This window comes from Camelus ferus, chromosome 9 (assembly GCF_009834535.1).
Source record: "Camelus ferus isolate YT-003-E chromosome 9, BCGSAC_Cfer_1.0, whole genome shotgun sequence".
NCBI classification, from domain to species: domain Eukaryota; kingdom Metazoa; phylum Chordata; class Mammalia; order Artiodactyla; family Camelidae; genus Camelus; species Camelus ferus.
Window position 1 is genome coordinate 17,852,418 of NC_045704.1, and position 27,705 is coordinate 17,880,122.

The 27,705-nt window shown below is 52.0% G+C and overlaps 5 protein-coding genes and 1 long non-coding RNA gene across 13 annotated transcripts in view; 2 read left to right on the forward strand and 4 right to left on the reverse strand.

The window, feature by feature from the left end:
- EGLN2 (egl-9 family hypoxia inducible factor 2) overlaps nt 1-929 on the reverse strand; it is an 8,275-nt gene extending 7,346 nt beyond the window's left edge. Inside the window, exon 1 of one of the 2 annotated variants that reach the window (XM_032485998.1) lies at nt 808-929. The gene's annotated coding sequence lies outside the window, so the exon portion shown is untranslated. The remainder of the gene's footprint in view (nt 1-807) is intronic. The other variant, XM_032485997.1, reaches the window with a different exon arrangement.
- Nucleotides 1-6,990, forward strand: part of LOC116665696 — a 20,414-nt gene extending 13,424 nt beyond the window's left edge. The window contains exon 3 of the long non-coding RNA XR_004322333.1: nt 6,908-6,990. This is a non-coding gene — a long non-coding RNA (uncharacterized LOC116665696). The remainder of the gene's footprint in view (nt 1-6,907) is intronic.
- On the reverse strand, nt 2,349-11,069 carry RAB4B (RAB4B, member RAS oncogene family). Its single transcript, XM_006189826.3, has 8 exons — nt 10,819-11,069; nt 9,557-9,637; nt 9,165-9,279; nt 7,598-7,660; nt 7,361-7,515; nt 6,042-6,137; nt 5,823-5,953; nt 2,349-2,729 (listed from the first exon to the last, which is right to left on the reverse strand). Exons 1-7 carry the CDS (start codon nt 10,832-10,834, stop codon nt 5,838-5,840), a joined length of 642 nt encoding a protein of 213 aa, XP_006189888.1. The 5' UTR covers nt 10,835-11,069; the 3' UTR covers nt 2,349-2,729; nt 5,823-5,837.
- MIA (MIA SH3 domain containing) lies at nt 2,351-15,708 on the reverse strand. Its single transcript, XM_032486003.1, has 10 exons — nt 12,974-15,708; nt 12,755-12,888; nt 12,157-12,267; nt 10,819-11,828; nt 9,557-9,637; nt 9,165-9,279; nt 7,361-7,660; nt 6,042-6,137; nt 5,823-5,953; nt 2,351-2,729 (listed from the first exon to the last, which is right to left on the reverse strand). Exons 1-4 carry the CDS (start codon nt 13,098-13,100, stop codon nt 11,805-11,807), a joined length of 396 nt encoding a protein of 131 aa, XP_032341894.1. The 5' UTR covers nt 13,101-15,708; the 3' UTR covers nt 2,351-2,729; nt 5,823-5,953; nt 6,042-6,137; nt 7,361-7,660; nt 9,165-9,279; nt 9,557-9,637; nt 10,819-11,804.
- Nucleotides 12,755-26,144, reverse strand: SNRPA (small nuclear ribonucleoprotein polypeptide A). 3 transcript variants are annotated; one of them, XR_001366728.2, is made up of 8 exons: nt 26,025-26,144; nt 25,474-25,568; nt 22,504-22,676; nt 20,077-20,256; nt 18,072-18,245; nt 17,542-17,630; nt 15,978-16,211; nt 12,755-12,888 (listed from the first exon to the last, which is right to left on the reverse strand). XR_001366728.2 is itself a non-coding variant. In XM_006189828.3 (7 exons), the coding sequence occupies exons 2-7, from the start codon at nt 25,544-25,546 to the stop codon at nt 16,052-16,054; spliced, it is 849 nt and encodes a 282-aa protein (XP_006189890.1). In that variant the 5' UTR covers nt 25,547-25,568; nt 26,025-26,144; the 3' UTR covers nt 15,835-16,051. The 3 variants fall into 3 exon arrangements, 2 of the variants coding, with proteins under 2 accessions (XP_006189890.1, XP_032341893.1); XM_006189828.3 differs by lacking the exon at nt 12,755-12,888 and having other exon boundaries at nt 15,835-16,211; XM_032486002.1 differs by lacking the exons at nt 12,755-12,888; nt 26,025-26,144 and adding an exon at nt 25,652-25,756 and having other exon boundaries at nt 15,835-16,211.
- C9H19orf54 (chromosome 9 C19orf54 homolog) overlaps nt 26,024-27,705 on the forward strand; it is a 6,726-nt gene continuing 5,044 nt past the window's right edge. The window contains exons 1-2 of one of the 5 annotated variants that reach the window (XM_032485999.1): nt 26,024-26,161; nt 27,260-27,442. In XM_032485999.1, the coding sequence (XP_032341890.1) occupies nt 27,291-27,442 (152 nt within the window). In that variant the 5' untranslated portion in view covers nt 26,024-26,161; nt 27,260-27,290. The other 4 variants (XM_032486000.1, XM_032486001.1, XM_006189829.3 and 1 more) reach the window with 4 other exon arrangements.

Below are 27,705 nucleotides of genomic sequence, written 5' to 3' on the forward strand. Positions count from 1 at the left end.
AGATGACCCAAAGACAGAGGGCTGCAGTGGGGGCTGTGGAACAGAGCATCTTCGGACAGACACAGACCCACAGACAGAAGAGAGAACCTTAAGTAGAAAACGATGGCGAAGGGGGGAGTAGGAGAGTTAGAAACAAACAGACGGGGAGGAGGGGGTGGGGATCTGCCTGGAAGACCATGAGAATGTGGGGATCCACAGGCAGTGGAAACTGGGGAACCCAGAGAAAAACACACCAGAGAGAAGATGGGAGGGCGGGTCTGAGACAGCCGGACAGAACGGGGTGGAGGGGTCGACCTGGGCCCAACAGGAGGAAGCTTGTTGGGGGCTGACACACACCCAGACGGAAGGGAGGTCCTGAGACAGAGAGAGACGGAAGAGAGCCGTGGGAGCAGGGTCCACAGCGACAGAGGGAAGGGTGGAGGAAGGTTCACGCTTTGGGGACAGGACTAGGGTAAAAAGCGCTCCCCTCCCAAGTCCCTTCAGTGCGGGCCTTGGGACCCCTCAGGGCGCAGCAGGCAACAGAGGTAGGGCCTAGGGACCGCTTGGACCCCATGCCACCACCCCTCCCATCCCCCTCCGCCCGCCGCGAGCTCCTCGCTCCCACCCCAACCCCCCCCCAACGGCCGGCGCTCAACGTGCCCGGCGCGCGTTCCCTCCCCCACGCCCCACCCCCACCCTCCCCAGGGTCTCCACGCTCCACCAAGGCGTGCCCCGAGCGGCCCCCAACTCCCCACTCGGCTCCCACCGGCGCCCCGACTCGAACGCCTTCTCCTTCCCCTCTCCCTTCCCTCTCCGCGCTCTCCTTACCGAGCTTTTTCCTACGGCCGCGGCGCCGCCGTTTGTGCCAGCCGCCCTGCGCCGCACAGCGCGCCATACCCCGCCCCCACCACCCGCGACGCTCCGCCCCCGCCTCGCCCGGTGGGCACGTGATCGCGCCCGGGCGGAGAAGGAGGTGCGCGCGCAGGCGCGGGCCACACGGGGCGGGGCGAGGAAGTTCAGAAGACCCCCATCCTCGGGAAAGGGGAAGTGGGCCCGTTACCGATGCAAGGCTTGTTTGCGTCCTCTGCTCCGCCCTTTTTGCGCGAGAGAATGAACGCCGTTAGGAAGGGCTGGATCCAAAGCTGGGGGTGGTTTCTGCACATATATTGCCAAGGAAGGGTGGGAGAGGTATGCAAATAATTATATTTACATAGACAGGCCCACCCCCCTCTGAGCCAAGAGCCCTGCGCAGAAAGAGGAGTAGCTTGATCGGGGAGTGGCATGCAAATCGTCGATATTATTTACATGGACAGCCCCGCCTTCTCACAGCCCAAGAATAGGAATGAGATACTGAGAAACGTCTGCGCAGTTAGTTGGGAAATGTATGTAAATTTGCACACCAGTAATTTACGTAAGGACTTTTTATAACGGAGGGAAAAAGGGAGGAACGTCCTTGCGAGGAGGGAGAGATGACCAGAAAGGCTGTGCAAACGTATCCTGACCCATTCTGCTGTGTCCCATCGGGACAATTATGACGAAAGCTACGGAGAGAAGACATTCGCATGACAGCCTTCAGTCTTTTGAACATTTTAGACGACCTAGCCTGGGAGGACTATGCGGATGAGATTATTTAAATACCCTGCCCTCTTCACCACCAGCCAGGCTGAGCCAGGACTCAGGCCTCCCGATGGTTTAAGGACAACTTGGTGGTGGGTGAGCAGTTGGGAGTGTCCTGATGTCCTGAGCGCGCTGCACCTGTCTCTGGTACAGCATGTGCAGTTATCTGAGGTTCACCTCGACACAGGAATAACATACCGATCTCAAATTTGCACAGGAGTCAGGGTTGCAGAAAGACCCACACAGTCTTCAGGGTTCATGGTCAGGTATCAAAAGAGCCAAATTCACACCAAAACTCACACAGATCTCAGGGCACACATACACAGTCACACACCAAACATCAGTCACTTCCTCGGATTTTCAGACATCAGACATGCATAGATAGCTATCACCCACCTGGCCCAGACCCAGGGCTCACGAACAGGCCTGAATTCTCATTCCCTAGCCTTGGTGTCTCAAACAACACCAGCCTCATGGACACAATTTCCAAGGACACAGAGTAGTCACAGGCAACAGTGTCACACAAACACACACACACAAGCAGCAGACATTCCTACAGATCCCAACACACACACATCACAAAGGGACATCAGTGTTACATATGCAGGCAAACTCCCTCCATGACAGACACCTAAGCCACAGAGTCATGGTAGACCCCCACACCATGTCCAACCCCAAAACATGGCTACAAACACCATCTGGAACCTCTTCAGTCTCCCCTCCCTCCCACCCCAAAATGACAGAGGCCATGACACAGGTGTAAACAATGCTTTATGGGGGCAGGATGGGGACAGGACAGGCCTCCAGGTAATAAATAACACGTACTCGCAACAGCAGGGCCAGGGGAGCTGAGGCCAAATGGCCCTGGTTTCAGGCTTTGGGAACTCTTTGAGTATGATCAGGAGTTTGGGGGAACAGGGGTTAGCCAAGACAGAGGAAGCAGCAGCAGGTATTGATTCCCCCTTCCCCCGTGGCTCAGTCTTGCCCCTCAGCCAGGCCCCACCAGGCCAGGGAAGGGGGACAGGTGGCAGGGCAGCTTCTCTGGGGCCAGGGCAGGTGAGGGCCTCGGCCTCCCAGGGCCTGGGTCTGGGCCCCAGCCGGAAGGACAGGGCTGGTCCTGGAGAACAGCTGAGCTGAAAGAAAAGTGTGCGGTGAACTGGAGGGATCTTGGGCCTGTCCAGTTGGTGTCTGCCTCATTTCTGGGTCTCTTCCTGCCCTCCTGTCTGGGCTTGTCTGTCCATGAAGGTGACTTGGGGCTCTGACTCTGAGGGCACGTGCACCTCTCTGTTTATTCTCCTCAGAGAGTTGTCTCCTTGAGTCTGTAGAAGGCCATGGCGATTTCTAAATTTTGTCTCCTCACCTTTGCATCTGTGTTTGTCTGTGTTCCTGGATCACCCCAGCTCTAGGTCTCATTCCAGTGTTTTCCAGACTGAGGAGACACATTTTGGTTCTTGCTTTGGCTCCAGATAGCATTACCTGGGAGCTTCTAGAAATCCCAAAATCACTTCAGAATCTCTGAGGTAAGGCCTGAGCATCAGTTGCTCATAAAGCTCTCCAGGTGATTCCAATGTGCAACACTGTATTGGGGATTGGGAAATCAGTTTGGTGGGCCTTGAGCAATTTTTAAAAATTGAAATAGATAAAATAGAATGGAGAATAACAGAGCGCTTCATATGTAATAAGAATGTTGGTCCACAGAGATAAAAAGGAGGTGGGTGGGAGCCAGATGCTGAGCAGAATGGAGAGTGGGTATGGGGTTTCATTTTAGGGTCATGAAAATGTTTTGGAACTTAGACGGTGGTGGTAGCTGCACAACCTTGTGAATGTACTAAATGCCACTGAATGGTACACTTTAAAATGGCTACACTTATGTGAATTTCACCTTGATTTTAAGAAAAAGAATATTAGTACAAGGAAAACTTTGGTTTATACATGTATGACTGTATTAGATCAACATATAAAATATATTTCCCCCTGCAGACTGCAGTCAACAAAGTTTGAAAATGCACTGTCTTATTACACTGAGGGCAAACCCGAAAACAGACTCAAAATTAAGTCTTGAGGTGACGAGTACACAGCCCAGAGTCTTTAAATGGATAAGAAGAAAACTAATAAACAGCCCTCATTTATCACGTCTTAGTTGGGCCCTGTTCTAAGCACTTTACATGAAGTAACTTAATCTTTTCAACACCCTCATGAAGTTGGTACTACTTTCAGCCCCATTTACAGGTGAGGAAACCAAGACCCAGAGAGGTTAAGCAATTTGCCCAGAATCACACAGCCACGAAGTGACAGAGTTGGAGTATAAACACAGGCATCCCAGCTCTGTAGACTATGATCTCTCACCTCCTTCCCTTCTCAGATGGGGAAGACAAAACTGTACGGATAACAATGATCAAGTGTACAGAGTTGAACACTTTAAAAAGGAGGAGCAGTTGTGAGACCGCCCGTCTAGAGGGAGTGACCCCATTTGGGAAGCCAGTACAGGTTCCCTGCAGGAAGAGTCATTTTAGCAGAGACCTGATGTTGGATGGCAGAAAGGAGGCAGGGGGACAGGCACACCCAGGCACTCACAGCAGATGCAAAGGCCTGGAAGGAAAAGAGGGCACTGCCCAGAGAGTTCACCCATGACTCCTCTTTCTCAAATTCCATATCCATTCATCAGGAACTTATGTTGGCTCTGCTTTCAAAGTACATATATCCCAAGTCTAACCACTGTGCTCCAAGGCAACCCTGGAGCTGCCAATGGCTGGGGAAGGGGGTGGGCATGAAGCACAGAGATGAGAATCAGCAAGATGTCCCCCCCCCCCCCCGGAGAAGTGGGGATGCGACCAAATCCTGTGGGATCGTTCAAGCCTGTCAAGGAGTTTGGACCAAACACAGGGAAACAAGCAAGGATTCCTGGAGGAGGGGGAAGCAGTTACCAGAGACGAGAGGGAAGGAAAAGTGTTCCTGGTAGAGGGAACAGCAGGAGCAAAGACCCAGAGAAAGGGAAAGAACTTCAGTGTAGCCACAGTGGCCTGTCAGGTGGGGAGAGGTGTGAGTTGAGGCCAGTGAGGCTGGCAGGGGACAGCCCCTGCAGAGGGTCAAACACCAGGCTGAGGTGCTTCAGCTGTGTCCCATGGACCCTGGGAGCCATGGTGGTTTCCAACAGGGAAGGGGCAGATCAGATTTGTGCTTTAGGAAGGCTCAGTGACTATATCAAGAGGGGACAAGACTGGAGACAGAGATCAGGGAGAATACCAACCTACCCACTTTCTCAGCCCCTGCTCTGCCCCCACCTTGGTCCTGTCCACCACAGCGGTTCACCTCAGCTTTGCAGTGGCTTCCTCCCTGGCCTCCCAGAAACCACCCCTGTTCCCCACAGTCTCTCCTACATATGCAGCCAGAGGGACCCTGTGAACATCTGAATCAGATCTTGTCCCTCCGTTTGGAGCCCTCCTATGGCTCCCATCCCACCCAGAGTATAAGCCAGAGTCCTCCCCAGGGCCCACAATGCCCTAACTCATCTGCTTGCCTCCACCCCAAACTCATGTCCTGCTCATCTACCCGACAACACACACACACACCCACACACACCCACACCCACTCCAGCCACACTGGCCTCCTTGGACTTCCTCACCCAGGCCAGGCACAACCCTACTTCAGGGCCTTTGTATTGGCTGTTCTCTCTGCTTAGAACACTCTCTCCCCAGGTCCCCACATGACCCTCTCCCTCACTTCTTTCAGGTCTTTGCTCAAATGTCACCTTGTCAATGAGGCCTCCCCTTATCATCCTGTTTAACATGCCACCCCTCCCCTCCCCACCCTCCTAGTCCTGCTTTATTCTTCTCCACAGCTCTGATCTCCCTAACTACACAGTTTACTTATGTATCTTGTTTATTGCCTGCCTCCTCCACCAGGGCAGGGATTTTTGTCTGTTCTACCCTCTGCCATATCCCCAGTGCCTTGAACAGGGCCTGGCACATAGTAGGCACTTGAGAAATCTTTCACAGATTATGAATAGGAGGGTCAGAGATCCAGGGCAGAGAGCCGGCAGTGGGATGGAAAGGAGGGTGGATTTCCTGTGGCTGGGAAGGTGGCTACTTTAACTCAAGTGTTCTTGTACCTTTCTTTCTCACTCTTGTTTCTCTTGTCATCTCTCCTTTTCAGTGTCTCTGTCTCTGCTCTGTACTCCCCTTTGCCAGGAGACCAGCCCTGCAGTCGCTGAGTCCCCAGTATCCCACCTGGCTCCGTAGGTCTCAGCAGCCACAGGGCTGAGGGGCCACGGCCTGGGCACTCCGAGGCTGCCGCAGCTGACGAAGGGAAGCATCACCATACTGGATGCCAGAGCCCATCCTCTCGGGGTCAAGCTCACCTGGCAGGAGGGGAAAAGTCAGAACTGGTCCTTTGGAGACCTCTGGACCCTGCCTTTCACTCCCACCCTGGTCAGCTGGGGGCCTCACCTGAGTCAATCTTGTTCAGAATGGTGCGGGCACACTTCAGGAAAGCCTCCTCCACGTTCTCACCAGTGAGAGCACTAGTTTCCAGGAACATTAGCTCTAGGGGAAGACACTCGGAAGGTCAGGGCCTCAGTCAGTCCCCAACCTCTACTCTGACTTGGACCTGCTGCGTCTCATTTTGTTCCTCAGATGTTCCACCTAAGTTATTTCACTTAGCATAATACCCTCCAAGTCCATCCATGTTGCTGCAAATGTCAAAATTTCATTCTTTTGGTGGGTAGAGGGTGTAGCTCAGTGGTAGAGTGAATGTTTAGCATGCAAGATGTCCTGGGTTCAATCCCCAGTGCCTCTGTTAAGGGTGGGGAGGGATTTAAAAAAAAAAAAAAAGAACCCAAAATTTTTTCATTCTTTTTTATGACTCAGTAGTATTCCAGTGTGTGTGTGTGTGTGTGTGTGTGTGTGTGTGTGTGTGTGCGCGCGCGCGTGCATTTACCACATCTCCTTTATCCAGTCATCTGTTGATGAACATTTAGGTTGCCTCCATATCTTGGAAATTGTAAATAATGCTGCTATGAACATTGGGGTGCATGTATCTTTCCAATTAGCGTTTTTGTTTATTTCAGAAATATATCCAGGAGTGAAATTGCTGGGTCATGAGGTAGTTCTATTTTTCGTTTTTTGAGAGACTGCCATACTGTTTTCCCACAGCAGCTGCACCAGTTTACATTCCCACCAACAGTGTAGGAGGGTTCCCTTTTCTCCACATCCTCACCAATATTTGTTATTTGTGGTCTTTTTGCTCATAGTATACTTGCATACCTTTTGATGTGGCTGTCAGTCCCCTAATTAGTCTACTCCCCTAATGCCAGTGCCTGCTAACCTGGGGTCTACCCTGTCCCATCTCCCTTATTCACGAAATGTGCCTGTCCCCTAGGGCCATCGGAGTTTGCAGTCTCCACCTTATACCAATACCCCATGCTGTCTCCCCATGATGGTCAAAACCTTCTGAGCAGCCAACATTAATCAAGCGCCCATCCCTCCAGGCAGTGCTGAGGGCTCCCCATGGACCACCTCCCTTAACCATCATGCACTATGTGAGGCAGAAATGCTACGGCCCTGACTTTCCAGATGAGGAAACTGAGGACCAGGCTGGTCACACAGCTCACATGTGGCAACACTCAGATCTGAACCCAGACTTCTAAATCCCCACTTTCCCCTGTTGAGCAGAGCCACAGAGAGCCAGGAGGCCCACAGGCCCCCCTGAACTGCCCCCATTCCTGGGAGGATCCCCCTTCCCTGCTGGCCCATTGCATGGCCCTCACCATTCTCCTGGGCAAAGCGGGAGGCCTCCAGGAAGGTAACCTCACGCTCTGGGTCCAGGTCCTTCTTGTTGCCACAGAGAATGACCACGATGTTGGGGCTGGCTAGTGTGCGGGCATCTGTCAGCCAGGCAGCCAGCGAGTTGTAGGTCTCCCGGCTGCGGAGAAGGGAGAGAGAGAGGGGAGGCAGATGTAGGAGAAGGCAGCCCGGGCCCCGCCCCACCCGCTCCGTGCACCCACCTGGTGATGTCGTACACCAGCAGGGCTCCAGCCGCCCCTCGGTAATAGCTCCGCGTCACCGACCTGTGGGGCCAGGGGGACCCAGTCACCCCCGAGGCTGGGGTCTGGCCCAAGACTGCCCCCCTCTGCGGAAAGAGACTGGTGGTTCGGAGGCCCCCTCTTCACCGCTGGGCCATCACCCTCAACCTGGCCGTGGTCTGGTCTCACTACAATTTCTCACACTCGTGGTCTCTCTGTCTCCCTCAATCTCTCACTTAGCCGCCCACCTCTGTCTCCATCTCTCCCTCTCTCTGAGGCTCTGTGTGTCCCTGTCTTTCTATACGTCTTCATTGGTAGGTGTCTTTCTCCCTCTTTTATGTGTGTGTGTGTGTTTAACTGTCCTTTAATCTTTGTCTGTCTTACTCTGCCTCTCTCATCCTCACCCTTTCCCATTCATTCATTCATTCAGCCGGCATTTTATGTTCACCCCCTTTGCCCAGTCCTGGCCAAGCACTATGCAACTACATCCCCTTGGCCTTATCCTGCTCTGTCTAGGGGAGGCCCCCTTCCCAGAGTGGCCAACTGTATGCATCTCCCTGTGTCACCAGGCTGGGTCCCTCCAGAACTCACACAATCACTGCGCAAGCATTTGTTGAGTACTTACTGCAAACCTGGCCCACGTCTCACACCTGTCTCCCCTGCACTCTCTCTCTGTCTCTGGGCTCTAAGTACCTCACACAGAGAACTAACACACAGATATTAACTTGGCAGCTATGTACTGCTGCCCAGGGACCACATGTCCCCATGGCCTGGATTCCCTTGTTTCTCTCTCCCTGCTCCCTATTTCTCAGACTCCAGGTTTCTGGGTGTCTATTACCTTTTCTGCAGACATTTCCTGAAGGCATACGAGCCCCACACATTTCCCTTTCTTCCCAAAACATCCATTCCTCCATCTCTCTGGCCACACCTGTCCCACTTTCCCTGTCTCTGTCTCTCACCTCTGTTTCTCTGAGTCCCCTTATCTCCCGATCCCTCCTTCTCCCTTTCTGAGTGTTTGTATCTCTCTTTCAAGTTTCCCTTTCTGTTCTACTCATTCTCTGCCAATCTCTACCCCTTGCCCCACCCCAAGCATCTTCAGGCCTCGTTTCTCCCTGGGGACAAGTCTCCATCTCTCCAGCCCATGAGTCTCTCCCACATAGTCTCTGTCGGTCCCTCCTTGGCTCTCTCACTGCTTTTGTTTTGTTTTGTTTTGTTTTTTCTTTAAATTTTTCTTTTTAATGGAGGTACTGGGGATTGAACCCAGGACCTCAGGCATGCTAAGCAGGCGCTCTATCACTGAGCTATACTCCTGCCTCACTTTTCATTAGGCTCCTTTTTCAATCTTTTTCTCATTGTCCCTGTCATCCTCTCTCTAACATGCCTTCTTTCTTTGACTCTATCTACCTGCTTATCACAATCTCTTATCCCGCTCCCTCTGTCTTGCCTGCCCTCTCAGTGTCTCCTTGCTTGTATCATTATGTTTCCAGGTAACTCTGTACACTCCTCCCCTCTCCCCAACTCTCTCTCCTTGGGAGCCCAGCCCACCTACCGAAACCGCTCCTGGCCAGCTGTGTCCCAAATCTGTAGCTTCACGGTCTTCCCACCCACGTTGACCACCCGAGATCCAAACTCCACGCCGATTGTGTGGTTGGAGTCCTGTTTGACTGGGGAGTGGGAGGGAGAGAAGAGGCAGTGCAGGGACTCAGAGGATTCCCTGTCCCCCAAGGCCTCCTCAGCCTGTACAAACCCATTGTCATTGCTGGGATGACTGAGGCTCAAGGAGGACCTAGCAAAGAGCACATACCAAGGTAAGGACCAGGCAGCCAGCACTGGAGTTGTACCTATAGCCAGCCCTGCCCCTGCCCACCCCGACAGCTGCCTATTGCCCACACCACACCCATGCCCACAGTTTAGTTCCCAGGACCACTCCCAGAAACTCACACTTATTCTCAATGAATTGATGAAGGAGACATGATTTGCCAGTTCCTGCACTGCCAATCACCAGGAATTTGAAGAGGAAGTCTGAGAGCAGATGGAGCCAAAATCAAGGAAACCCATGTGGAGAGAAAGATACATAGGAAAAGATGGAAACGGAGAGAACATCACAATGACGGGGAGAGAAACAGACACAGGCAGACACAGGACAATGGGTAACAAAATTAACATAATTCTTATATAGTGCTTACCACATACTAGGCACAGTTCTAAATATCTTTACTTACATCAACAACTCACTTAATCCTCAGGAAAACTCTGTGAGGGAGGTATACTAATAATCATCCCCATTTTCCAGATGAGGAAACTGAAGCTGGAAAGGTTAACTGACTTTCCCAAGTTCCTGCAGCTAGGCAAAGCTGGGATTCCAACGCAGACCAACTGGCTCCAGAGTCCAAGATATCAGCTATTACACTGCTAAAGCCTTCTGAAAACCGTTTCATCAAGGACTACAGTCTTGCCCTTGCCCCCTACGACTTCACCTCCTACCACTTTCTGATTCATTCATTCCACTTTAGCCTCCAGCTTTCAGTCTACTCCCTGAAGATGACAATCTGGTTCCTGTCTCAGGGTCTCTGCACTTGTTCCCTCTGCTTTTCTCTATTTGCTGAGTGAATGCAGCTCCCTGTGACTCCCAAACCAGCGCTCTTTCTTCCGCATCCTGTTCTCCCACCTCCTATCCATCTATCTGGATTTCCCAATTCTCATTCCCTCTTTCCCTCCCTCTCCCCAAGACCCTACCCCTATTCTCAAGCTTAAGCCCCACCCCTTGCCACTAGCCCAACCCCCTGATTCAAGGACAACTCACCCCCAACCGCATTTCAGACCTCTCCAGAGTAGTCCCAGGGTACAGAGCATCCCTTCAGGGTTCCCCTAGCCCTTCCAGTTTGACCCCTGCCATTCACACAGCCAGCCCCGCCCCATCCACTCAGGCTCCGCCCAGACATATTAAAGCCCACCCCTTCCCTCAAGGCCCACCATGATCCAACAAGACTGGTTTCCTCAAATCCCGCCCCAGATCTATTTCGCCCACACACCAGTCCCTCAGGCTCCGCCCAAATCGATTAAGCTCAGCATCAGACTCACTAAGCCCCTCCCAGCCTCCACCAGACCCCGCCCCCTGAGGTATAAAGCCCCGCCCCATACCCACAGGCCGCATCCTCCCTGGGCCCAGACCCCAGACCCTAACTTCAGCCCACCACCCTTACCGTAGGTCTCAGCCATGACTCGGTCACGGCCACTTAGGGCCGCAATATGGCGACGCGGCCGCGCCTGCTCCTCGGCTGGCAGCCGCTCCACTCGGGCTGCAGCCCCGGCTCCTTCCTATTCCCGGGGCCGGCGCCGCCACTTCCGCCTCCACCCCCCTCCGGCGCGACCCGCTGGGGCTGCGGGATACCTGGCCACGCTTCCCGAAGGCAGGGATTGGTGGACTCAGTGGACACGGGGCGGGGGAAATAGAGCCGATTGGCGGTGAAAGAGGGGCGGGACCAAGACGAACGATTGGCGGAGCCAGTGGGAAGGGGCGGCACAGAAATGCTTCGCGGAGCAGAGAAACGGATTTGGTCAGAAGTCCTGGGGGCAGGGTCGAGGTTCCAGATTGGGTAGGAGCTAAGTTGGGGGCGGGCATACGGATGCAGAGAAGAGGGTAGGACTGACAGAAAGAGCCTCGAAGAGGAGTGATCTTGGGCTGGAGAGTACAGCTCTCAAAGGCAGGAAGGATGAAATTGGGATGATACCCAAGTTAACCTCCCACCTCCCTTTGCAGATAATCTTGTAAGAAAACCTAGAAAAACCTCTCCTCTGCATTTTTTGTCTTCCTCATGATCCGACTGACTCATTGCCAATAGTTCAATAGTTCTCTTATTGGTCTAAAGAGGACACTACAATCCCCCAATTTGGCTGTTTAGGTTATTCCCCCTTCTCATTTGCTTGTGATATCTAAGCCTAGGTGCCCACCTATGGTACCCAGCTTGGAGCAAAGAGCTTTTAGTACGTGAAACTGCTTAGCAACCATTGACGTTACTACAGTCAGTGGGGTGATTGGCTAGATTCAGAAACCTGGGGAAACGTTTCCTTTCTAGATCCCCACCACAAAGACCACAGAGACCCACAGTTTGCACTTGACTGGTGTATTTGCATAAAGCCGGAGAGGGGAAAAAAAAAAAAAAAAAACAGCAGGGACAGCGGTAGGCTCTCACTGGCAGTAGAAATCCCATTTCTGAAAGAGAGAAAGGGGAAACAGTGGGAAGAAAACCAGCGGTCACACCACAAAGGATCTAGTGGTTTTAGCAAATGCTGCAGCCGCAGGCGCCAGGTTTGGCCACACAAGTGCTATACAAATTAGCCTAGAGCCCTCTAATTTTTTCACCTGTTAATTGGACTAGGACTTAGAAATCATTCCCCATTTTACAGGTAAGAAAAGGCAGGAAATTTGTCCCCGAGCACACAGCTAGTATGCCGGGGAGCCAAGGGTAGGAGCATCTTTGCCCATCACCACAACCCAAGGGTCCTCCCTCCACATCCGTGCCAGCCCCCAAGACACTCACATCCGTCTTCACATCGATTTTGCCACGTTTCAGGGTCTGGTCTTCGCGTACAATGCTACTGGGGAAATAGCCCAGGCGAGCAGCTAGGTCTCCATAGTAATCTCCCTGAACCTGGGGAAGAGGAGTTAAAAGCCAGGGTCTGGGAAGATGCCAAGCTCACTCCTGCTACAAACCTCTGCACTTTTTTCTCCCTGATCTACACTAGCTGGCTCCATCTTTGTCATTCAAATCTCAGCTTCAAGTCACCTGCTAGAAGGTCCTCCTTGACAACCCCTTGCTAATTAGTCACCCAGTCACTTTATATTAATTCTCCAAGCAGCACATACTTGACTTTTTTTTTTTTTGATGGCTTGTCTCCTTCCATTAGAGTAAAAGGGGTCATTTTTGTTTTACCTTCAGTGTCTAGAACAGTTTGGCACTATAGTAGATGCCGTAATAATTGCTCAACAAAGTAAAAATTGAGTAGATAACAAAAGCTCCCCGCCCCCTACAAACTCTATTTCAGTTCACCCCCCTCACATTTTCCCCTTAGGTGAAAAATTAGGGTTCACCCACCCCAGCCCCACACCCTTTCCTCTTCTGTTCTCCCAAGACTCACACTGCCTCCCCAGAAGAGCCGCCCTCGGCCCTTCAGCTTGGAGAAGACATACACGACTTGGCCCCTGTGTATGGTCAGGAAACGGCAGTCGGGGGCCACGTAGTCCTGAAGGGCCACAGCCATGGAGATGGGGTCTAGGGAAGGAATAAAGGGGAATGACAGCCCCATCCGCACAGACTGGCAACCCAAGCCCCAAGCCCTCCAACCCCCAGCTCTTACGGCTGCATTCCTCATCAGCACACAGCTTCCTGTCAGCCAGCTTGGGCATTAGGTGGCCCCCGACACTAGGCCCCGGGAAGGCAGACAGAAAGATGATACCAAGAAACACCAGGGACCAAGCCATCATGGACTCTGAGCAAGAGAGTGACCAAGAGAGGAATGGGGTCTCGTTTCCTCCTGCCCTCCCTCTCCAACAACACAAGGAAACCTGTGTTCTTGTCCCCGCCTTAAACCAGTCCCAAATTTTACCCACACCACCTAGAGGCTGCTACACAGCCAGAACCATTTTAAGGACAGGGTGAGGAGAGCCAACACTAGGAAATGCTCAGATAGGCCCCAGGCAGCCCAGGCCACTCCAAGTGACAGCCACCCCCTCAGCAATCAGAGAGGCCCAGTCGGGCAAGTTAAGATATTCAATTCCATCTTTCTTGAGTCAGCTTGGGGACCTGAGCCCCTTTGCTGTCCCCCTAGACAGAACGAAAGAAGCCAGTATGGAAAACCACCTTGGAATTTCCTGTGCTGAGGGGCAGGAGAACAAGGCAGCCCTTTGATTGCCAGGAATAACCCCAGTTCCCAAGCGGAGTATTGTATGTTGGGCCTCAAGCTAGGCAATGTCCTGCCACAATTGCTACTTATCCTCATAAGCCACTTCCTGATTGGGTGACCCAGGCTAAGTTATGTCTCCTCTCAGAGCCTCACCTTTCTTCTCTTTAAAATAGGAAAAATAAAACTCTATTGTTTACTATCCCAGTGGTTATTTATAGAGCATTCACCACACGTATCTTTATTTTATTAGCTCAAATGTATAGTCTGCCTCCCCTTCAAAGGGGGCTATCAAAACACGCTTTTATGTGGAAATGGAAGTGTAGAGCCTTAAGGAATGTGTCCAAGGTGGGAAGCGGTGGGGCCAGGTTTGGTTCCAGGTCCACACCCAGCACTACTGAGCTTGGAGCTCAGTCAGGTGCCCAAGGTCAGAGTGGCAGGATCTGAACTCAAGTCTCATCTCTAAAACTGTGCTTCAAAGAGATCCACATGCCTCAACAGCCACCTCTTCCCTCAGAAGCATTCTCACACTGGCTCCAAGTCCAAACTTTTTTTTAGTTCAGGGGGAAGTGGAGGAACACACACAGGCTTGGGATGGGGAAATCATCTCTAGCAAAGATGGGGCCTAAGCCACCTCTACATGCTCAACACCCAGCACCAAGTACAAGAGTATCAACAGCTCTCCTCAAATGTCACCTCCTCAGAGGGGCTTCCCGTGACCACCCCGGTTACTGGTCCCCAGCTCCACCACCCCATCGTCAGTTGTTTGTATCAGAACACAGCAGTTGAAAATAGCTTGTCTATTTCATTCACACTGCATATCCTATGCCAAGGACAGTATTTAGCACATAGTAGGGGCTTGGCAAGTTATTTGCTGAACTTATTAAGTGCTTGCTAAATGCCTGGCACAGGGGTTGGGGAGGGTAAGGGGGTGGGGGGAAAGGCTTGTAGGCTGGAGTAGCGAGTACAAAAACACCACAGTATTAACAAAGATTCTTCTTTACGCAGGAAGAAAATGAAGCTCAGAGTGCGGACATCAATCGCCTGTGAGGGCAGCAGCCGGGGAGCACCCCCAGGCGGACAGTAGAAACTAGGTGCGACCCATAAACCCGTGGCTGCTAGTGTTCCCTCGCGCCGTCTGCAAGAACACTGTGCCTTTTAGGGAAGGCGGCGATCGCCCTCTTCCCCTTTCAGTCTTTCAGATCCTACAAGAGTGTGAGTTTGGTGCCACAAGTCTTCAGTGTGTCAAACACTGATGTTCGCTTTTAACGGAGAGAGCAGAGCTGGGGCTTGAGTCTTGGCACACTCAAAAAAATATCCAGAGAATTTAACAGTCTCTCTGTATTTATTTTTGTGGTTAATTTTCTGCTTCTGGCAAGTGTTCTCATTTTCCCATCTATATGGTATGACAATGGGTTTTAAGCTATATATATATTTTTTTTATTTTTTATTTTTTGAGTCAATTTAAAACTTTCCAGGTCAGGTGTGTGACAGATTGCTAAGGTCCCCCTGTTCAACCTCCCCTTCTTATCCACAGCTTCAGCTGGGACATGACTGTCCAGCCAGAAACCACACTTCCTAGAACCCCCCACAGCTAGGGCACCAGAGAATTGGGTTCACCCACCTGCCCGAAGCTCCTGGTTGGAGGTTGGCCGGCAAGGGAGAGCAGCCGTGTGTGAGGCGGCCACCTTTCTGGCACCAGCACCTGGTCAAGGGCCCTCCCCCTGTGTGATCACGTCAGCTGGGGCACTCCTAGTAGCAGCAGTGACATCGCGCTGAACTCTACAGACTGCAGCTCTAGGCTGCAAACTTGGACAGTAGAAACGATCTGTGGACCAAGTGTCTCCAACCCAAGCTGCCATTCCTACTACCCTTCCCGTGACTTCATGCACACCCATTTCCCTTCTCTTTCTTCCTGAAGTACTGAGAGTGGTTTCTGTGGGACCCTTCGTAGGACAGAAGGCATTTTTGTGTAGAAAACACTGAAGAAAAACCTCTTCCTTAACACTCTATCATGTTAGAAAATGATTGGAGTAAACATACAAATCTACAGAGTGAACGGTGAGCCATGAAAGGTGGCATCCTTGTGCAGTACAGAACCTGCCCGACAGTACCTGGCAGCCTGAGTTTCAATTTCCTGCCCTGAATGTTGATTGAGGTAAAATAGAAATCTGCCAAAGTAGTAAGTGATTTTAGTTTCGACAATGTTGTTACACTATTCTGTGTATTTTCCCAAGGTTGCAATCCCCAAACACCCAGAATATTCTCATGTGCAGAGAAGGGAAACACAGAGGACAAGAAAATCAAAACAACAAATGTTTGTGAAAAAACAAACCTCAAAAAACACTTTAATTCCAGCCTAACAGCGCCAGGTGCAATGTCTGGGGACAGACTCTGGGTACAATGCTGTGTGGCGACCATTCACTCACACACGGCTCCAAGGCCCCCGAGGGGGACTTACCTTCAGGGGACTGAGCCGAGGGAGGGAGGGGTGGCCCCAGGACAGGGGGCAGGGGCAGGCATGGGAACAGGGTGCTACTTCTTGGCAAAGGAGATCTTCATGGCATTGTTCTGGGTGATCTTGAAGCCCTGCAGGGCGTCACGAGCGGCCCCTGCCTGCACTTCATTGTCAAACTCCACGAAGGCGATGTCGTGCCGCCCGGGGACCAGGCGGACCTCCTTGAAGCCAGGGAACCTGAGGGAAAGGGAGAGACCTCAGGGATCCAGACTGGGCACTTCCCTCTAACATTTTAGCCTAACATTTGGTGGGTAGGGGCCAGGAATGTTGCTAAACACCCTATGAAGCAGAGGACAGCCCCAATAACAAAGAATTATCCAACCCAAAATGTATGACACTACGTTGATAAATTCTAACATAAACAAGTATGCACAATGTAAACATATCATATAATGACAAATTTTAACATGAACACACCTGCAGCCATAACTAAGGTCAAGAGACAGAACACTGCCCCTCCCCCCACATCCTTCCCCAGTCACAACCCACCCACTTCGGCTCCAGAAATAACCATTACCCTGACTTGTATGATCTGCTGTTTCTTTCGTTTCCCTCTTCTCATTCCCTACTTCCTTCCCCATTAGGCAACCATCCCCATGTTTCCTGGCTATCATTTTTTTCCATCAGTATTCTTAAAAAATACACATTGTTCTGTGGATGTGGTACATTATGTGGTAATATTTTTCTCTTTTACTCAGTTTTTCAAAATTTCCTCTCGGTAGGAGCATCAAGAACTATCATGCCACCCTTCCCGTTCCCTCTAATTGCTGAGCAGCATGCCTTTTTGAGCGTCTGCATTTTTTTTTTAAATGGAGGTACTGGGGATTGAACCCAGGACCTCATGCATGCCAAGCATGCACTCTACCACTCAGCTATTTCCCTCCCCCAACAGCATCTGCATCTGACCCCTCCCTTCTCCCAGGCTGCCTCCAACTCCCCACATACCGTGAGAAAACACCCCAGCTACAGCCCCTTGGGACTCTTGTTAAGAATTTCTGTAGGATATCCAGTCAGAGCAGAGCCACCAGGTGAGTATATCACTAAACAGAGGACAGTTACCCTACCCCATGGCCCAGGGCTCTGCATCCCATCCGCAGGGCACGAGGGGTCAAGCATCCCCACCGCCCACGCTTGCAACAAACGGGCTGACTTCTGCCAGCCTAGCCAGCGCTCGGTGACATCTCACTGCTGTTTTACTCGCACCTTGCCTTTGTCTAATCCAGAGACTGGAAAGATGAGGCCCAGAGCATGGCCCCCCGCCCCACCCTCACGAAGGTGGAGGACGGCTCGCACGCCCTGGCTACTGCTGACCTCCAGCCTCATCACCACCCTTCCCTGCTGCTGTGGGCCCGGCCTCTTCCTCCTTTTACACCTGTAGCTGCTGTCTCGCCTGCAAAGCCTAAGCAGGCTCAGGGCTCCGCCAGCAAAATTCTGAGGCCCGTCTCCACGGTGCCACCTCCTGGCCATCACCCCCCCCAGCTCCTGCCCAGCCACAGGCCCTACTTACTGGTTGAAAAGCATGGAAAGCATGAGCTCGTTGGTCTCTTCCGGCAGGTTGGTGAGGAACAAGATGTGATTTGGTGGATTTTCTGAAAGCTGTGCGGGAGATGAGAGCCCATGAGTCTGGTGGGGGATCTACGGCCCTCCTGCTCTCCGGCCCCAACCCTGCTTGAATCCTTCTAACCCGTCACCTGACATACCCTATGCTGTTGCCTGTCTACCCCGCCTCACCCTCCACTAGACCGTAAGCCACAGAGAGCACTGCTGTGCCCATAAACGGGTGCTCAGGAGTTCACTGAATGAACCCAGGTGCAGCCCATCCCTGCTCCAGCCTCCCCTTGACCTTCCAAAGCTGCTCCAGCAAACACACTAATTCCTCTGTCCCGGTGCCTGACCCCACTGCTACATCCTCATTCTCCGAGAGCACCCCCTCAGGGAGGCCTGCCAGGCACACACAACCTAAAACAGTGCCCCCACCGGCCCCTTTCCATTCCTGTATTCTGACTGCATGAGACCCCAGGAGGACCAGACACTTACAGGCTGGGCAGGTGGCATCTGCCCGGGCATGAGCTGCTGTGGAGGCATGGCCCCCGGTGGGATCTGGCCAGGTGCGAGGCCGGGAGGCGGTATCATGCCAGGGGGCGGCATGTAGGGAGGCTGCCCTGGCATGTGGTGCATGATGCGGGGTGCCTGGGTCATCGGCGGCATGCCCTGCGGGACAGGGAGAGCAGGACTGAGATGGGTGCAGGCAGGTGGGACGGGGTGTGCTTTCACTGTCAGTAGGAAACTGAGAGGAGAAAAGGCTGTTCCAGGAAACTCATGGTGTGAGAGACACAGGGAGAAAGATCCAGACTTGGAAAAGGCAAAAAAGGCACCCAAAGAGAGGTGGATGGAACAAAACAGACCTAAGTTCACAGGGGACATTCAATCAGAAAGAGTTAAAAAAAAATTTTTTTTTATATATATATAAAAGTTGGTCAGAATGGCCTAACGTTGTTCACAGACATATACGTAGGTAAAAAGTCTAGGAAAAAAATAAGAACACTGTCAACGGAAAGTGGTGGAGATAAACACCATAATAAGCATGCTGTACTCCTGATTCTAAAAATAAACTTTACGGAAAAAGAGACAGATCCAGAGAACAGACAGTGGAAGGCAGAGATGGACAGGGACGGTGGGTGTGGGCAAGTGCAGAAAGGAGCTGGCCCGATGGCACAGAGCACGTGCACCCAGGGGAGACAGGGGCTGCCAGAGCTGGAATCACACCTAGAGTCAAAGGTGGACAGAAAGGTGGGCACAGAAGAGAGGAGAGGAGAAGAGTGGGGAAGCTCAAAGGTAACCCAGACACTATCGCTGATGCCAAAGTGTGAGGTCACACAAACAGAGCACCACCCATCAGAAGGCCCACAAGGAGGTTTGGAGACCTAAAGCGTGGGTCCAATTCATCCAGCTTTAGTACTTTGTGCTTTCTGTATCCGGTTTAGAAAACAGGATGTTTCCACTCTTCATGCCCCACCAAGGTCATGAAGACATTTTCCTGTTTTCTAGAAAATATTGCTGTAGCTGTCACATTAAGGTCCATGATTCATCTCAAATTAACTTACATATAGTAAAGGTAGTGTTAACTTTTTTTCTTACATATATCCAATTGTTTCAGTATCATTTACTAGGGGAAAAAGTCCTTTCACCGCTGGACTGCAGTGGTATCTTGATTATACATGGAGTGATCACATACACGTGTGGACGTTTCTGGACTATTCTGCCCCACTGGTCCATCTTCCCAGCCTTATGCCAACACCGCACCATCTTGATTACTATATAGCAGGCCCCCGCTTTGCTCTCGTCTGCCTTCTTTTGCCTTTCCAGACATTTACTGACAGCCTGTCAGTGTCCTCATAAATTCGTTTGGATTTTGATTGGAATTGTGTTGAATTTTAAACCAATTTGGAGAGAACCAACATCTTAGCAGTAAGTCTTCCCATCCATTTGCTAGGAACATCTCCAATTTCTCCCAGCAACGTTCTAGAGCTCCGGTGGGTGGTCTTACACACCTCTTGTTGAATTTACTCCTTGGAGCTACTTTTCAATTTGAAGACTGATTGTTTGTTGCTAACGTATAGAAATAAAACTGAATTTTTCCATGTTGATTTTATATCTGGCAACCTTGCTAAATTAAATTCACTTTTTAATCCTAACAGTCAATTGGTAGCTTCGTCTGGATTTTCTACATACACATTGACCTAAAAGACATGGACAGCAAAGTCAAAGTCAAGGAGAGAAAGAAAAGAGACTGAGACACAGAGAAAGAAGATCCTGAGAAATAGGCAGGCACGGAGAGACATTTCCCAGTGGAGATACCATCATCCAGGTGCTCAACCCCCCAGACACGCACATAATTCTCATAAGAAAATGGAAGGGGTTGAGGTGGAGGAGTCCTCTGAATCCCCAAGGGGAGACCCCTCCTCACCCTGCCCCCAAGCCAGGCCATGTGGTTGAGGAAGGCCTGATGGTGAGGGGGCCACATCTCTGGGCCCTGGCTTACCGGGACAGGCCCCTGGACAGCACCTACTACGGGGGCAGCCGCCCCGCCCTGCACAGCCTTCTTGGCAGCTGGGGTCTCCTGGCTCTTGGGCTTCCTCTTCTCCCGCTTGCGGTCCCGCTCCACGAATGTGCCCTTCATCTTGGCGATGATATCTGAGTCGGTCTTGGCATACTGAATGCGCTGCCAAGCAGAGAGCAGAAGGGTTGAGGTGAGTGAGCTTCAGAGCCAAACCACCTGGATGCAAAATCAGACCTTGACGGGCTTGGTGAGCAATGTCACAGAAATTACTTGGTTTCAGTGCCTTCATCTGTAAAACGGGGATTGAGTGATTTTCCACTTCAATGGATGATTGAGAGGACTAAATGAGTTAAGCCTCCAGACAGTGTCTGGCATGTAGCAAGCGCTCAGTAAGTGGTTGCTGGGACTCTGAAGGGAAGATCGGACAGCCCTGAGAATCAGGCCCAAGGCAGAAGCAAGAAAACAAGGCCAGGACACTAACTCTATGCAGGGGGCCTTTCAATCACACAAGAGAACTGAATCTTCAGGCGAAATCTCATTCATTTAGCAGTTTACCTAGCACCTATCTGTGCCTTGGGCGTCCAGCAAGGAGTACATCAAACAGAAGACCCCACCCTCCCAGAGCTTGTTCACTGGGGAAGGTATGACAAATGACATTAAAAAGTGAACTACAGAAGTGTTGAGAAGAACTGAAAGTTTTAGAGTGTGGTCGGGAAAGGGCTCGGTGAAGTGACACTGGGGAAGGCGGGCAATGCAGACATCTAGGGAGAGAGCGCTCTAGCAAAGGTAGCGGTCATCAGAGAGCGAACGAGTGCAGCGGGGATTCAAGCCACAGCAAGGAGACCGATGTGGATGAGGAAGGAAGAGACAAGGTCACAGAGGCAACAGGGGACCTTGGGAATGATTCTTTTCCTGAGAAAGCCAGGAGCCGTGGAGTGTCATAAGCAGGGGAGTGACGCCCTCTCATTGGCATCTCCCAAGAAGCGCTGCGGCCATGGGATGGAGAAGAGGAGCAGGAGTCGAGCAGGGAGGCCAGTGGGCAGGCCGCTGCCACCATCCTGATGAGAGAGGGTGGTGGCTGGGACCAGGTGGGAGGCAGGGGAGTGGATGTTTTGAAGGTAGAGGTGACAGAATGCCCTGACAAGAGTCCACAGGGCTTCACTGCTTCCTATGGTCCAACTTCGGAGAAAAGCAGGGGTCAAGACAAAAAGATTTATGGTTTTTAGTCCTCAAAAGCGAATTTCTAGCTGCTCCAGAAAAGCAATGGCAGATGTGGCAACTGTGGGCTCGCACACCCAGAGGCGACCACAGGCCGGAGTTGGAGAGCGGCCCTCTCCCAATGGAGGTGCGTGCTCCAGGCTGCCCTGCCACCCCTGGGCCAGTGTCCTCCACATGAAGTGACCTGCCTCGGACCCGCAAGCTCTGACACCTGCTGTCACCTCTCCAAGGGAACGGGTTCAGGGAGGCATATTCCAATCGGGTGAAACTGGAAAACTGATTGAGGGACGAGGGAAAAAGCCCAAAGAACCAAAGATGTCTGCCAGTGATATGACAGGAACTCTAGTCCAGGGCAGGGACTTCAAGCCACACCTCACCTCCTAGACAGCAGTCCCCGTGGCCATCCACCTGGCCTCCCGAACCTCTGCAATCCCTTTCCTCCCAACCCATGGCCCCTGCCCTGGTCCTGGCCCAACCCTCCAGCCTCACCTCCACAACTGAATCCTAATCTCCCTTTCATCCATCCTACACGACAGCCACAGGCATCTCCCTAAACCCTCCCATGGCTCCCCAGCACCCTTAGAATTAAGTCCACTTTCAGGACAAACTCTAGCTCCTTAACCTGACTTGATCTGCTCTCCAGCCAGGCCCTCCTCACCACCTCCCGTCCTTCACCCCAGCAAAATGAACTTGACTCACTTCCTCAATTACATATGCTCTTGCTTATCTCCAGGCCTTAGTCCACTGTCTTCCCCACCCCCTCCCCCAGCTACTCTTCTCCTTCGAGTCTTACTCATCCAGAAAGCCTTTGCTGCAAATTCCCACCCTGGGTGAGATGCCTCCCCTAAGCTCCCCCAGCCCTGTGCACTTCCCCAGTCCCAGCCCTGACCGGTCTCGGTCATTACCATCTGGAGACAGCCATGTCTCTCCGACAGGACTGTGGGTCTGAGAGGGCAGAGCTGGGGGTTCCCTTGGTCACTGTGTGTCCCCACACCCCAGTACAGGGAACAGTGAATGCTAAGGAACAGCAAGAGAAGCTCCCATTCTGTGCTCGCTTCGGCAGCACATACTCAAGAGAAACTCCCATCCTTTAGAGCCCGGACCACAGGTGACAGGAAGTCTAGTCCCAACCAGCTGGCAATAGCACTTTACCCGGGTACGCACACCCACTCCTCTACACACAGTGCTCACCATGGGCTTGTCGTAGAAGGGGAAACCCTGCATGGAGCGCAGGGCGTTGGTGGCGCTGCTGACCTCCTTGAAGATAACAAAGGCCTGGCCTCTCATCTTCAGGCTTCGTGATACCAGGATATCCAGGATCTGGCCAAACTGGGAGAAGATGGCGTACAGGGACTTCTTCAGCTCTGCAGTGGGGGAAGGAAAGACCCATGGGTGACTAGAGGCCTTGGTACCATGTTCTGAGGCTGGAGCTCCATTGCTCAGAGGAAATGCAGCCCAGAAGGGAAACATCAGGCAACTGACAAGAGTACCCAGCATGCTGTTGGTCAGCAATCCCAGCAGCAGCCAAGCATTCAGTGTGTGTGCTCCTCTGTAAGAGGTCAACAGTAACAGGATATACCCAACAACGCTGCTGCACAAGGAACACGAGTCACAGACACACAAAGGACACGTGGCCAATGTACAGTAAATGGGAGCACCTCTTTTCATCTTCTCTAGCACCTTGACATCGGCCTGTGTGATGTGGCCCTGGGCCAACTTCTCCAACCTCATCTCTCCCCACACTCCACCTGCACTCCTATATCTCCAGCCACATTGGCTTCCCAGTCCTTTTTCAGGCCCATCACACCGACTCTGTTTCAGGACCTCTGCACTACCAGGAGCTACTTACTACTCCGCCAGGAGCACCTTTCTCCCAAGGTGTACATGGCTGCCTCCTTCAGTCACCCAGGGCTCAGTGGAAATGTTGTGACCTGAGGCCTTGCCTGACCACCCTGTTTAAATAAACATCTAGTATCACTCTCCCCTCCAGCCTGGGACCCTCCTTGCTTTTCCTTCATGGCCATTTCCCACCTCCTGACATCATGTTTGTTTACTTGTTTAGCTCTCCTTCTGAAGAGCTACGAGCCTGTCCAATTTGTCTACCACAGTATTCCCTGGAGCAGTGCAGTCACCAGCACACAAACCTGCAAAAACATCTGCACAAATAAAGATACCATCAAGTGATTTACAGACATTAACTTCACCAAATTCTCACAACCACTCCATGAGGTAGCAATGATAAATGTCCCAATGTTACTAACATGGAAAGAGGCTCTCAGAGGATTTATCACTGCCAAGGAGGAGGGTCCCAAGGGCACTGGGAAGACCCTGCAGAGCTGGCACCGGGACCAGGACCCAAGTCCATCTGAACCCAGTACCACCATACCTCACTAGCAAACGGTCTGCCACATCTGACAGCCAGAAAAGGATACCAATCTTATGCAAAGACGATATGTGAACTGAAAATGCTTGGTGAAAGAGACAGTAGGAGGAAAAAGGGGTGTGGTGGGGGGATGGGGTAAAAAGGGAAGGAAATAGCCAAAAAGTCTGATGACAGTTCTGGTTTTTGTCGCCATCCACCATCCCCATGAACTCAGTTTGGCCCTGAGTCATTCCCCTGGACCTTGGACTTTGGACCTCTCCCCAGTCTCCTCTCTGGCCCATTCAAGTTCACCCTCCACAGCTGGGAATATCTTTCACAACTGATTCTGTCCCTTGCCTGGCTCCCCAACACCCTCAGGACAAAGTCCAACACCTTACCCAGTCCACAGGCCCCATGAGCCAGAATGCACTGCTCACTGGAAGGCTCTCCATGAGGCACAGGCTTCTAAGTCTAAGGCACACAAAACTACTCGTTCCCAGAATTCCATAGACTCTGTTGCCCCTAGACATTTGCACATGCTGGTCCAGGTTAGGAACTCTCTCTTCCCTCACCATAACACAAATACTGCTTCCTCTACCTGGAAAGCTTTTCCAAAATGTCTCCTCTTCTATGAAACTGAATGAATACCTCTTTCTAGATGCCCAATCCCAGCCCTGACCACTCGGCCTGTGCTTCCTCAACCACGGCCCTGGCTACTCTGGGATATCGCTGTCTGGTAGCACATCTGTCACTCCCACTGGACCGTGGCTCCATGAAGGCAGGACCAGGACTGGTCTCAGTTGCCAATGTGTCCCTAGGTCCACAGAATACTGGCTGGATATGATACCCTAAAAGAGTATGAGGGATTTACGTAGCTTGTTATCTTCAATAACAACTTTATCAGTAACCTCAAGCTTAATCCCAGCAAGCTCCTCTGGTTCTCCTGACAATTTTCTTGAGGTGATAGTAAGAACTAGCACTTACCCCACTCTTACTACCTGCTGGGCACCAGAAAAAGAAGCTGCACAGAAGTTTAGCTAATATAATCCCCGTAACATCCATGCAAAGACCATGTTATGATTCTGCCCAGTAGATGAGGTTCAATAAAAGTATAACTTGCTCAAGAAAATGGACAAGTATATCTGATGTCAAGAATCGAGTTCTTAAGTAGAATTCCATGCTGGTGGCCTCAACCACTTTTCCTTGGTGTGTGACCTTGGGCAAACAGTATCACCCGAGTCTCAGTATCCTAATTTGAGAAATGGGAATACGTTCTTCCTGCAGGGCTGTTGTGAAACTTAATGAAATCAAGATTCATATATTAGCGCCTGGTAGTGTTAGCCATCACTATTCACTTCTGTGAAACATTTGCATTGTGGACCGATCTCTGAGAACATGATAGTGAACAAGACAGTTTCAGTTCTTACCCACATGGAGCTCACAGGCCAGGAAAGAGCCCCATGACAGCCCAGAACGACCAAGGTTTGAAGGGGGATGTCCAGGGTCATGGGAAGTCAGAGGCTGGCACCTGAGTGGAAAGGGGAGGGGGCAGGCTTCCTAGAGAAGGGGTCCGGTGAGCTGAAACCTTGAAGGATGAGGAACAGTAACCAGGTTAATGAGCAGAGTGTAAGATGAACTGAGGAAGTGTTAAAAAGAGAGGAAGCAGCATGTGCAAACGCCGAGGGGTTAACTCTAACAATTTGGCTGGAAAAGACTGAGGAAAAGTGAATGCTGGGTACAGAAGACGGGGGCCGGCTCGTGCGGGATAGCCTGGAGTCCGGACCACCCCGAGAACTCACCATCCTTCTTGATCTTCTCGTTGAGATTGTTGATATAAATAGTGTGGTTGGGGCGGGTCTCGGGAACTGCCATGGAGTGAGTTGCTGAGGTAGGACTGAAAGAATGAAAAAAGTAACCTCAGCCCTAGGTTTCTCCAAATCCTTGTCCCAGTGAGGGTTGCTAAAGGATCTTCCTTACAAGAGGAAGCCGGGTAAGGCAGGAGAAGGGAAGAGGGAAGCACAACTCAGAAAACAAAGCAAACGCAGGAGACCACTTCTTTCCGCGTGGTGAGGGAACTCTCGAGAGGTTTACTACTAGTCCCAGAATGCTCTACGCGACTCAGTAGGCGGAGCATCCTAGGGGGCGATTCGCACTGGCCCACGCGCTCAAAGGGCGGCCCAGGACAAAAGGCCCGGCTGTAAGAACGCGTTAAGAAAGGAGGCACGACTTTACGGCGCCCTGGCCTGGCACAGCGGTAAGATGATTCCCCCACACAAGGCGCGGGAAGACCCGGGCGCCAAGAACTCCGCCCGCCTGGCGCCGACGGTCGCCTGCGCCTAAGAATACTCACCGACAGAGTCGCAGCACCCGTAAGCGCCCTCCGCTGTGTTGCTGAGTGCCGACCAGAAAAACTTCCTCTCCTGGTCCCGCCTTTTTCTTTCTACAAGCCAATCCCCGCGTGGAAACCCGGTAGCTTAGCCAATCAGAGTAAGTCTTGCTCCCGGACCCAGATCTTGCCAATCAAAATGACACTTAGGTTCCCGCCTCAGGAGAAACTCCGCCCACTCCTGCAAGCCCTACGCCTTCTGCGACTCTCGGGGCTACGGACCAATCAGTGAAGGCCGCGCCCCCTCACGCGCTTCTTGCCAATCCAGACGCGGCTCTCTCAGCAGTCTCCCCGGAGGCAGTTCTTTGGTAGCTCCGCCTCTCCCCCACTGTTTCGAGTTCCCTGTCACGTGATCGCTAAAGGGGCGGACACGAGTTTCGTGTCTTACCACGGGATTTGGGAAAGGTCATGCGCTTCGTCCGCCATTTTGCGGGACCCGGAGACGCGTTTAATTTCCCACTCTGGTCCCAATTCCAGCCGTATCGTGGCTCCCAACGAGCTCCGATCTCTGAGCCTTCCCCAACCCACGAGACTCTTCCTGTTCCCTCTGATTTCAGGACTTTTCTCCACAACTAGGCTATTTTCCCTGCGAGGTGACCTTTTGATCTCTGACTAAAAGGTCAGCTGTAAGGTTCCAAAGTCGGGTCTGGGATATGAGGGGGGAATCTATCCCAAATTCCCCTAGTCTTTACTTCTGGGACCCTGAATTCCGAACTTTAGGCGTCTCACCCCAGGTCTAAGCCTTTATGTCCTGAAATTCAACTCCAAGTTGCCAAATCTAGCCCGAGATAAGAAGTTAACTCCTAGCTCCTTGAACCTTGCAACTCATCTCCAACCGCATATCTGGTTCCAGATTAAAGGACCCCGTTAACCCTAAGATTTCTTATGATTTGAGTTAGCCTCAATCCCTGCTCCCAAAGTTCCAAATTTTAGCCCCGGTTTTTTCAGTCCCACTGCTCAGCGCGCAGATTCTGGAACTCAGCTCCAAAACCTTCAAAATCCCCATCCCTAGACCAACACATTTTGGAGGATCCTTCTATTCTCGACCTTCCAGTCCAAGTCACAAACCCCAAAATGATTTCTCCATGCTCTCCTCCCTTAGAGCCACCAAGAGCCCCTGCACCCCAGGCCCCCATCATTCCACCTCCTCCCCTACCCCCAGATCTCCCGGATTTAACTTTTCCACCCTCTTCCTCGAGCTTCCAGACCCCTATTCCCCCACCACCCCCAATGCCGCCTCCACCCCCTGCCAAGGTGTTTGCGCCCCCTCATGTCTTCGGCCTGGAGAAGAGCCAGCTCCTGAAGGAGGCCTTGGAGAAGGACGGCCGGGTCCCCAGGGGCAGAGAGGACGTCCAGAGGCTCCTGAAGCTGCACAAGGACCGGTAGGGTCCCCATGCCCCCACCTGGGGTCACACCAAACCACCTGTTCCCAGATCACTTCAGCCATCTCCTCTTGGGGTTTCTTATTTCCTCAAGGTCAGAGGGCCTGACTGCTACAGCCCCCTACTTAGACCCCTTCAGTGCCGGTGTACCTTCAACAATGAAGAAAGATCCTGCCCTCATAAGCATCTAGGCCAGTGGGAGAAACAGATCCCTCCCTTCACCAGGCAGTGACCACCCAGAGTGGTCAGAGCTGTGAGGAGGG

Bases quoted from the DNA above. Each gene is read 5' to 3' on its own strand.
- RAB4B (XM_006189826.3), bottom strand. The intron at 9,280-9,556 runs GTGAGTTTCTGG...CCCACTCCCCAG, and splicing joins TCAATTCATTGAGAATAAGT to TCAAACAGGACTCCAACCAC. The intron at 7,661-9,164 runs GTAGGTGGGCTG...CTGGCCCCACAG, and splicing joins GCTGGCCAGGAGCGGTTTCG to GTCGGTGACGCGGAGCTATT.
- MIA (XM_032486003.1), bottom strand. From the start codon at position 13,100: ATGATGGCTTGGTCCCTGGTGTTTCTTGGTATCATCTTTCTGTCTGCC. The intron at 12,889-12,973 runs GTAAGAGCTGGG...TTCCTTCCCTAG, and splicing joins TGCTGATGAGGAATGCAGCC to ACCCCATCTCCATGGCTGTG. The intron at 11,829-12,156 runs GTGAGTGTCTTG...TCTCTCTTTCAG, and splicing joins AAATCGATGTGAAGACGGAT to AAATGGGATTTCTACTGCCA.
- SNRPA (XM_006189828.3), bottom strand. From the start codon at position 25,546: ATGGCAGTTCCCGAGACCCGCCCCAACCACACTATTTATATCAACAAT. The intron at 22,677-25,473 runs GTGAGTTCTCGG...CCCCCACTGCAG, and splicing joins CGAGAAGATCAAGAAGGATG to AGCTGAAGAAGTCCCTGTAC. The intron at 20,257-22,503 runs GTGAGCACTGTG...TCTGCTTGGCAG, and splicing joins CCTTCTACGACAAGCCCATG to CGCATTCAGTATGCCAAGAC.